The 9985-nt window shown below is 42.0% G+C and overlaps 2 protein-coding genes across 3 annotated transcripts; both read left to right on the plus strand.

The window, feature by feature from the left end:
• The first annotated feature begins 427 nt into the window (after positions 1-427).
• Positions 428-1995, plus strand: LOC147986347 (uncharacterized). Its single transcript, XM_087544671.1, has 2 exons — positions 428-850; positions 1710-1995. Exon 1 carries the CDS (start codon positions 487-489, stop codon positions 847-849), a length of 363 nt encoding a protein of 120 aa, XP_087400797.1. The 5' UTR covers positions 428-486; the 3' UTR covers position 850; positions 1710-1995.
• A 6-nt stretch (positions 1996-2001) lies between these two features.
• LOC125528400 (uncharacterized) lies at positions 2002-9071 on the plus strand. 2 transcript variants are annotated; one of them, XM_087544670.1, is made up of 11 exons: positions 2002-2140; positions 3187-3238; positions 3339-3416; positions 5656-5738; positions 6532-6784; positions 6865-7459; positions 7571-7693; positions 7777-7854; positions 7953-8018; positions 8456-8494; positions 8590-9071. In XM_087544670.1, the coding sequence occupies exons 5-11, from the start codon at positions 6546-6548 to the stop codon at positions 8734-8736; spliced, it is 1287 nt and encodes a 428-aa protein (XP_087400796.1). In that variant the 5' UTR covers positions 2002-2140; positions 3187-3238; positions 3339-3416; positions 5656-5738; positions 6532-6545; the 3' UTR covers positions 8737-9071. The 2 variants fall into 2 exon arrangements, with proteins under 2 accessions (XP_087400796.1, XP_087400795.1); XM_087544669.1 differs by having other exon boundaries at positions 5656-6784.
• The last annotated feature ends 914 nt before the right edge of the window (positions 9072-9985 follow it).

Below are 9985 nucleotides of genomic sequence, written 5' to 3' on the forward strand. Positions count from 1 at the left end.
CGTCATCCATATACCGTCAGGTACTATAACAAGGCTATTGTTAAGATCATCATTAATTTTGTCTGCCCATCTAAAAGTTAACCTTTCTGACCTTACACTTGCACGCAACTCTATCATGATTGCTTACAAGGGGCGGCTTAGTGATTCAATCTCTGACTATAAGGCAGCTTAGTGATTGTCATGTTTGTTTTGCTCAAATCAAAAGAAAATTGTTTTGGTACTTGAAACTGTTTGAGTGGTAAAATATTATTTTAGCCTTTTAAGCATAAATTTATTTATTTGTATCCGTTGCAACGCACGGGCTTTTTTTTCTAGTACTATAAAAAAAAGAAATACAAGAGCACAAAATTTAGGGTAAAGAAACTCTAATTCTCCATCGCGCCTCGAGCTGTAGCCAACCGACCCGGCGACTCGAGCCCGACATCGACCACATCATACATACAAGGCACACCTCGGCGTCAGCCGTGCGACTCACCCTTTTCCCCCATGTCGGACGTTTACAAGAAAGCCAAGCCCGGCCGCCTCGTCTTCAAGGGCGGCGAGGCCGCCACCCTCCGCAAGCCCAAGAAGCAAAAGAAGAACAAGAAGCCCGCCGACGATGTCCCCGCCGACGCCGACGCTGAAGCCGCCGCCGCTGCTGCTGCCGCTGCGGCCACGGAGGGCGCCGAAGCCGGCGGCGACTACACCATCGACGCGGCGAAGCGGATGAAGTACGAGGAGCTGTTCCCCGTGGAGACGAGGAAGTTCGGGTACGACCCGTCCAACGCCGCCCGCACCTCCCGCGACCGCACCGTCGAGCAGGCCCTCGACGACCGCGTGAGGAAGAAGGCCGACCGCTACTGCAAGTGAGGTCAGGCGCTAGAATCTAGGGTTTGTTGATTCGGCGGAATCGGTCGCCTTAGATTGTTGCGCTCGAGGCGAATTAGATTGGTTTCTGGTGTTGAAACACATGGATTAAGTTGTCGGGGAACTGATTTATGTTCGATTGTTTAGTTTGATTTGGTATCGATATGAATTATGAAACAGCCATATGTGATGTGTTGCTACTTTTGTTCAATGTTTGATGCACATTGGCAATACCAGAGTAACAATCTATTTATATAATCCACAATTTCGGATGCTGCTGTTATCCAACTTTTGAGTGTAGATGTGGAAGTTGCTAAAATACCTGAGGGTTGGTTGGATCCTTAAAATGTTGGTAAACAGGGTAATGTAGAAATCCACTGACCAGGCTTACTGCTATATCCAAGGGGATTGAGTCACAGTGAGATTATTCTTAATTTCTATAATAATAGTTGTCATGAGGTGTGAATGTTATATACTGTTTTGTTAGTCTTAAACAGGTGCTTAGCAATGGCAGAGAGGTGAATACTCACTGTCATAATAACTGACGAACTTCAGCTGGTAGTGATACTTGTGGGTTATGATCGGGTTATCTTCGTATTATTTTTGGCATTGTTCTGGTCCCTTCTTCTGGTAGATAAACGTTACACTTAGGACAAAACTAACTATGCTGTTGTTCTTTCTTCATTGATGGGAAGAAGGAAGACCCACTGCCCCGTGTTCTCCTTTTGCTGGCCATGAGCTCATTTCATCTATTTTTTGATTGTGTATAGAAATCATGGCATGACATGACAATGAAATGGTGTGTTTGTATTGATGCTCATGTTCAAACCGAATGTAGCTTGATTTTTTTCCTTACTTGACAGGTGATTAACTCATCTTAGTTGTTTGCTGCTGTGATGGACAGAAGGCTCACTTCAGTTGTTCTCAATGTATCAGAAGGTGCACCTTTGGACAACTGTTAGTCCAATGGTGGCATATGTAATAGAGCTAGTCTCTGCAGCGATCAAGCAATTCCTTTATCTTGCATGTTTTGTACTAGTAAACACATGTGGTATAAATCTCATGTTCACTCTCGGTTATCCGTTTTGGTCAATTGGATAAATGGTGTATGCTTGGTACATGCCAATTTATAACTGTGTTTTCCATTCAGCTGTATCCTTTATTTCTCTACTATTTTTGGTTTCATATTCTCTGTCCCCAAGTTGTTGCTCGCTAAGGAGAATGTATGTTCCTTACCTTCTGCTAGCAACAGTCTGACAAACTTGATCAACATCAGACGGCGTAGTAACATCAGGTACTTCCTGCCCTCTGTTTGGGTTATTGTGGATTTAGACTGCACTTTACTACATTATTTGGTGCGGCTGGCACAAGGTTTGCCAGAAGTATATGTTTGAGCTTCACTGTTTGAGGCAAGTTATGCTGTGTTTATATTAGGGTTCCTGTGGCAGTGGGCAGGCATGTGAAAATGCCTTTCTGCATCACTTAAAAACTTATTGACAGTGATATGCATCCCTCTTTTCAGTATGGCCATCATCTGGTGGTATGGGTCTAAAAGAGTGTGTAAAGGATAATAATATGAAAAACTATTCTAAGAATGCTTTAATCTTTTGGTAGACTTTTAGAAGTTTGATGCTCATTCTACTCCCATCAATAATTCCTCGAATTATTTTATTCTGCTCGTCTTGTACTACCATGCATTTTTAAGAACAGTAGGAATGATGTTGGCTGACAAAAGTGAACAGAATTACTAAACTGGAAATTTGGAGGGAGCAATGCCACATGGCAGCTAGACCAGTTTATAGATTGCTTCTGATTAAATTCATGCCCGAGTGTTTGGAAGCTCATCGTTTTTACAGGATTGCTGGGTGCCTTAGTTGCATTGTGGTTTTCATTTCTGTTTTTTTTCTTTCTGCGAGGAGCGTGAATTGAAATATTTTCTCATGTGAGCCTCATGTTGATCTGTTGCATCTTTTTCTGTTGAACTGTTCCAATTCATTCAGTTTGACGGAAAGTGTGTAGTTCTTTGAGGTTCCTCCACTTGCATTTGGTAGTTTCGTACTTCTGAACAACTTGTTCGTAATGTGTCTTTTTGTCCGCTTTGTTCAAACCTTTTCTGGCAAAACATGACCTCACTTAATGTATCTTTCCATTGTCATCTATCTTTGTATTAATCTTCTGATTTTCCAGTTCAGTTGGCAATTGACATGGTTACATTCTTGTTTGAATTAGTTTATCACTATCCTGTTTTGCTTCGACTTACTCTCAAAATATCAAATACCTTTTAGTTTTTTACTATGGTTATGAAATTTTACAGTCTTTACTAATTGTTACTATGCCCAGGGATAATGGTCGTTCTACAGGAGTCAAAGTTGCTTTTACTCTAATTTCACAGGTACAATGGTTTATAGCTACTGCTGAGTTGCTCTCTGACGAGCCATGACTTGTATCCTTTTGCATAATTTTTTTATTCATTCATGATTTCTCTTTTACAGCTGTGCCTTTTGGGCATGCGTGCTAGCAATAAGGTCCGGGAAAAAATTGATTGTTGATCCTGTTCCTACCATTTCCAGGTAACTTTCTCTATTTCTCTATGACTATATCTGGCCTTAACATGCTTTTACGTGCTTGAGAAAGCAATATCAGTAATACCTCAACCATCCCCTTTTTTTCGAGAAAACGCAAAGGACTCTTTGCGTTTCATTGCATTGAAAAGATGAGAAGATACAATCCTCCTAGGAGGTGGTGGTTACATCCCATTTTTTTGCCCTTTAAGGAAATGTAAAAGCTTGGTGCTTCAGTGTATTGATAAAATGGAAAAGTTGGTATTTACAAGCCTAAAGTTAAGCTGAACCCCAGCACGCAGACACATTAATATCTCAGAGGCACTCACATAGGGCAGCAGCAGGTTGAGGCTTCCTGCGCCTGCCATAGCCCAGGAGCGTGCCTCCGATTTGATTTGTTGGACCAACTCGTAGATGTCTGGGTGCTCCTCATCAAAGGTGCTATGAGGAAAGGAACATATATCAAGTCTAGACTCTAGCTTCAGGTTGCCTCATACACCATCATGTCGTTGTATGGCTTTCTTATTAAATTTCTGACGGAACCGGCTTCATCAGCAATTTGTATGGTGATTGAAGTGCATTGCACCGCCCTTTGAATCTAATGCGCTCATCTGGACCATAATGGGCAACGTACGCTTCATACGTCACAACAGATGATCTCAATATTAACTATCCCACCAAACCGCTCCACAGAACTGCCGTTAATCATTGGTCAGGGAGGATGTGTATTCTCAAAGGACCCGTATCTAACGCATTTGCTTGTAGATCCTTCTTATGTTCACGCTGAGACATCCAACTTTAATCCTTCATTTTCGGCCTCCACTAACCTGAGGTCGTCACATGTGAGTAAGAAGTCTTTGCATTAAGTTTTGAAATGAGGTTATCCCTAGTGCTTGACACGAAAGAGGTCAACATAGAGGAGAGAAAGGCTCATTCCTATTCGGTCATTAAAGCCCACAAGGAATTCTTGGTATGCTTTACCTCTTATTCTCTATTAGAATGAATGGTACGCATGCTTCCCACTGGATATCCATGCTTTATGTCTTTCTCTTCTCTGAAAGTTGGAAGGCCCCCCATCCTTGTATGCATCCAGGGTGATTTATTGGCAGGTGTTATAGCTCCTGGTATCTGGTCTTGGTTTTCTAAAGGATGTTGTAGCAAATAAGTAAGGGACAGTTTTTTGGGGCTAATGGCCGGCTGTGGAAATAAGCTGCCCCCTACCCAGCTTATTCTAGAAGCTCAACCTAAAATTTAAATTTAGAAGATCAAGTTATCAGGGAATCAACAATTTTATCTCTAGAATGAATTTGATATTTCAACCAAGTATCATTTAGTACCAGAACTATTGCTGATTCTGGAAGAAAGAAATATTCCTTCCTTACCTACCTTCTTTACGTGTATAATACAAGCTGTGTCATCATTAGCTTTTTGTTGCTTTCCAGAAAGGGCCTTTGGTTTAATAGTTGTTAAACAATTACGTAAAGAAAAGTAGTCTGCTATGACTTTCCCTACGAACATCCCTTTTTATCTGGATTACATTTCCCTAACCAAATACAGATACCAGTCTGCTGATGGTGATTGTTATTTAAGCGTATTTCCCCTCAACGGTTCAACTTGAGCCTCTTAATTCAATCTGGGAACCAGTATTTATTTGTCAGATTAGATGATAATATTGGGGTGTTCTATAAAGGGTAGGATGGGAGCAGATGCTTACGCCACTGGTCTGCAAGTTTATTGCTTAAGAGGTGAAGTGGTGTTTACTTTCCATATCTTGAGAATTTTAGAGAATGCTAGGAGTTTCAGAGAAAGTGATTCTGTCATTTGAGTTTGGGCCTCAGAGTTATCGCCTTTCAAGTGTACTTGGAGTATGCTTTGCAAAGTATCTTTGTTTGTCTGATGCCACCCTGTCCTAGCCTCCTAGGTATCTTCTATTATCTGTTGATGCCTCGATGGTTATAGTTTGGACATTCAAAATACTAGTCGGCACAACTCTATGTCACGGTGCTGCCTGTAAATGAAAAAAATATATGGCCCATTACAACCCTTATCATGTGGCAATGTGCTACCCCAGTTAGCTTCTGGAATAGCTAACTTGAGTTTATGAGTATCATGCTTTTGTTAGACTTGCGGTGGAATGGAGGGGGGTCATGTGATTTTTTTTCTTTTACAAAGTGTTATGTCAGGATTACTAAATCTTTGTAGTTTCTTGTCACTAGGAACTTAAAAAGCTGTGGTACTGATTTTTCAGGTCGCAGATCTCCAAATTGCATGTTTTTTCAAATGTTAGAGCATGTCCAGATGCTCCTTCCCTTGGAGTTGGATTGTCAACAGGTTCGAACTAACTTGAAACCTACCCTGGCACACCAACACCCCTCGTCCACTCTCAGCACAAGATGGCAGGGTCTTTCTACTTGTGTTGACTGAAGTCTCTCTCCTCTCCACAGTCCAGACTCCACAGTATACAGCTTCCAAAAACTATGGTGTCCCTTTATGCTATGGTTTAGGTGCCATGGCATCATTTTAATAAATAATAATCATGCCACTTTAACCTTTTCAAGGAAATATGAGTCCAAATTAGTGTAACTATATTCGTAATGAGGATATATTACTTGAGTCACTCGACATTGTGTGCTCATTTTTCTTGAAATTAGTTCTCTAAAGTAGAACTGCTTACTGAACATACAAGTCGACTGTGTGGTGCACGATGGCACACACATCCTTTCAGAGGAATGTGCAAGTGGGAGAATGAGAGACTCACTGCCTGTAGCAAGTACCTTCCTATCTGTAACATAATGATTTTCCACCAAAATGTTCTTGATATTGTTCTCCTTCCCACTCATTAGGATCTGAAATTCCCTCCAAGCTTACCAAGTTATGGGGTTTAATAATCAATTCCATCTCACTGCATCCCACAAGTTCCACCATACTGATTACTAGAAGTAGATCACTCGAGGTCAGGTGAACTCGTGCCAAGTAAAAGTAAAATTGACAACCTCTTAGAATTTGAAAGGATCTCATCAGGCACACGTCGGCATACACTCTGAAAAGACCACCATGGGAAGGTGAGAAGAGAAGGGAACTTCATGCACCTATAAAATGACCCTATCCATCACATCTTCTGCAGCCAAAGCATATTTCATGGACGAACATGCACCTGAGATTCCAGTTAGTTATAGCAGTTCCTCCACTTCACCAGCCAGCAGCGTCTGGGAGAGTCACGAGATCATACAGAAGCATGCACCCTTCCCCTTATGGAGCCCCCACACTGGCACACTCCTTGCCTCTGCGGCCACTGACCCGGCAACCTTCTGCGAGGACCCCTCTTCACCAGCCCGCACACACCTTCCAAGCAGGCATCTATGGAACCAGACTGACCTGTGAGTATGCACGTCTCACACTTGTTGATGCTTGTTCAGTGACATCTGACAGAAGTTAGACCATGAAACAACCTTTTCAGTAGCATGGGAGCTCATGGGAGCAGCAACGAGCTTGGCGGGAGCAGTGGCCACGGAAAGGACTTCCTTTCCTTGCTCGAAGCGAGGACGGTGATGCCAGAAATGCTCGATGATTTCTCCTCGGCGGCATGCGACTACCTCAAAGGGATGGACGGCAGCGACTACAACAGCATCTCCGGATCAGCTTCCTATGGTTTTGACAGTGGCGGTCCGTACGCTGGCCCCAGTGCTCTGCCCGTCAGCTGTGATGGGATTGCGAGCTCTCCACCAGTGTACCTTGGGAACAGTACCTTTGTGCAAGAGAGCATGATGGGTTGCATGCCAAGCCACAATCACGAGGTAAAAGATGGTTCCCAGCAGCAGGAGCTTGGAGCTCCCATGAATGCATTCCTGCAGAAAACGCTTCCTACTAGTGTTGCAATTCATGGAAGCCCTCTGGGTTATTCTGGCTCTGGGAGTGAAAGGGTTTTTCAGGAGGGCCGAGTAATGCAGGTTTCATTTGGTGCTAGGATTTCACCAGATGCAATCTATGCTAGTGGTTACAGATCAAAAACAGAATTGTCAGATACCAATCAGCATGAGCAACGTACTGTTTCGGTAAGATTGGAATGCTAAATTGTATTGCTAAGTAACGGCAGAGTAGAAGTTATTGCTGTTTACAATGTGCTCTACAATCTACCTGTGTACATATGATTCTTGAATTTGCAGGCAAGGACTGGTACAGATCAAAGTGGTGCTGCACGTGATCCTAAGAAGAGAAAATCAGAGGAAAAGTTGGCAGGCAACGGAAAGAGGTCGAAGAAAGATACTTCAAGTAGATCACCTCCCAAGGTAACTAACAATGAAGATTATTTGACGAACTGGTTTAAACTCTCTGAGAAGCATCCGATCAACTTATTTTGAGCCAAACACAGGCAGAAGTGCCTGATATGAAGTTGGGAGAGAGAGACAAGATCATAGCATTGCAGCAGATCATCTCACCGTATGGGAAGGTACAAATTCTGCAAGTATTGCTAAGTGAAAATAGTGAGATGACCTTCCATTCTTCTCTTTTTATTGCTAACTCCATCTAAAATTTGTATTTTATCAGACAGATAGAGCATCAGTGTTGTATGAAACCATCAAGCACATCGAATATCTACATGAGCAGATACAGGTTGATATCATCATAATCCTTTTCAGATAAGCCGTATGTTTTGACTTGCAGATGTTACTGCCAAGGTTTCAAAAAAATGTTCTGCAGCTGAGCCATGTAGATACGTCCTGTAGCATAAGATACAATGAATACTCACACCGACGGTTTCACATTATCGTTGCACTTCACTAAGCATTTGCTGCCTTGACTTGCTATGCCTGTTTGTTGGCGGATTTCCATGCCATTCTTTTTCTTTCGAGAATGAGGATTTCCATGCCATGTCAAGTCTTGTCTAAAGAAAGATGATGTTGTCGTCGTCTATAGAATAATTAACATAAAGAATAATGTCACTCACACAGTCACGAGTCACAACCAGCACTACACCTTTTCTAAAGTTAGGTAATAATGCCAACTGTTAGTACCATGCTGACTGCTTGCCCCTTTTCTGATTTGGACAGCTATTGAGTGAACCCTACATGAAGAATAGCACAAACGAGGTAGTGGCATTGAATTTCAGAGATATGTATTTTTCTCTTTTCTAAACCGTCTTAAACGTACCTGGTAATGACTTGCTATCATAAACTCTTTTCAGGTGCCCTTTCAATGGGGAGGTAAAGAGGAGGATTTGAGAGGCAGAGGGCTTTGCCTGGTCCCTGTTTCGTGCACCCCGCAAGTTCTCCAGGATAATAGCCTGCCGGACTGCTGGACGCCGGTGTACAAGAGCTCCCGGTACCAATGATCCCAGCGATCGCATGTTTCCTTTATCACCTCTACTTGTCACGCTCATGAATTGGTTGGGGTGTTTACGACTTTACGGATAGTCGGTTATTTTGCTTGCGTTCTCCTTGTTTTTACTTTACTATACTAGTTTTGTTTCCGCTGTATTGTATGGTGGCCGATGTGTAGTATAGAATAACAAAGTTGGGGGTCTTAGATCTTTGGCTTTGTGCGAAAACGGTGCCGATTCAGGCTTAGCACTCGCTATTAGGAGAACAGTATAACTATTTCCGTCTTTTGAAGGTTGAACCGCACTGCTTGTACTCGATATTTCGATGGCATTTTACCCTTTGATTTGATTTGCTACTTGATGGCACGGCTGTTAGCATAGATATGCAGGTATGCACGTCCAAAAAAAGAGAGGAAATATATGTTTTTTTTAGAAGAAAAAGAGGAAATATATAACTCCGCCTATGTTGTCGCAACATAGCCTGTCCTAAACCGGATAAAGGAGGAGGGTTGTGATAGGCTTGGTGAGCTAACATAAAAACTCAGCCACTCTTATGAAGATGAAACCTGAAAGATTTTCATTGGGGCGTAACCTTCTCAGCGACGCGCCACATTGGATATGGGTTTCACCTCTAGCCTACCCCAACTTGTTTGGAACTAAAGGCTTTGTTGTTGTTGTTGTAAAAAGAGGAAATATATGTTTTTTTAGTAGAAGATGAAATATATGTAGCGACGTGTAGGCAAATTATGGGCCAAATGAGACCTGCGTCTAAACTAGCCATTTTCATTTGTGACATCTGGACTTCCGATAACCATTGGGCCACGTCGTGAGCCTGTTTGAAACGCCGGGGAAAAAGCCCAAATGGGAGGGGTTCTAAGGAATTACCGCCTTTTAGCCCTTGTTTTGATTTGTAGGATTTTAAAAATGTAGTAATAATAAAACACAAGAATATAATAGAATTTTAGAGGGAGTATGTGCTAAACAAAGGGTTGTGAAACACTAGCAAAAAATTGACAAAAATGGTGTTGATTTGCAAGAATAGTGAGAATACAGTAAAAACACAGTCTAATGAACGTTAAAACACAAGTAAAAGTAAGGTTAGATCGTTAACAACAACTTATGGCCTTTGCATTATTCTTTGCATAGAAATGCAAGAAAGTGGTTTGAGTGAATTGTAAAATTCTTTCATTTTCCCTTTTAAACTCAAACCAAAGGAAAAAAATCCTCTACTTTTCATATGTACAATTCTTTAAAGGGAAAA

Source organism: Triticum urartu, chromosome 2A (assembly GCF_056163025.1).
Source record: "Triticum urartu cultivar PI428250 chromosome 2A, HENAU_Tu73, whole genome shotgun sequence".
In the NCBI taxonomy this organism is placed as follows: Eukaryota; Viridiplantae; Streptophyta; class Magnoliopsida; order Poales; family Poaceae; genus Triticum; species Triticum urartu.

What these genes read in the sequence shown, in the direction of transcription:
- LOC125528400 (XM_087544669.1), top strand. Translation starts at nt 6,504, where the DNA reads ATGACCCTATCCATCACATCTTCTGCAGCCAAAGCATATTTCATGGAC. An exon ending in CAAGTAGATCACCTCCCAAG is followed by an intron (nt 7,694 to 7,776) that starts GTAACTAACAAT and finishes AGCCAAACACAG; the next exon opens with GCAGAAGTGCCTGATATGAA. An exon ending in TCATCTCACCGTATGGGAAG is followed by an intron (nt 7,855 to 7,952) that starts GTACAAATTCTG and finishes GTATTTTATCAG; the next exon opens with ACAGATAGAGCATCAGTGTT.
- LOC147986347 (XM_087544671.1), top strand. Translation starts at nt 487, where the DNA reads ATGTCGGACGTTTACAAGAAAGCCAAGCCCGGCCGCCTCGTCTTCAAG.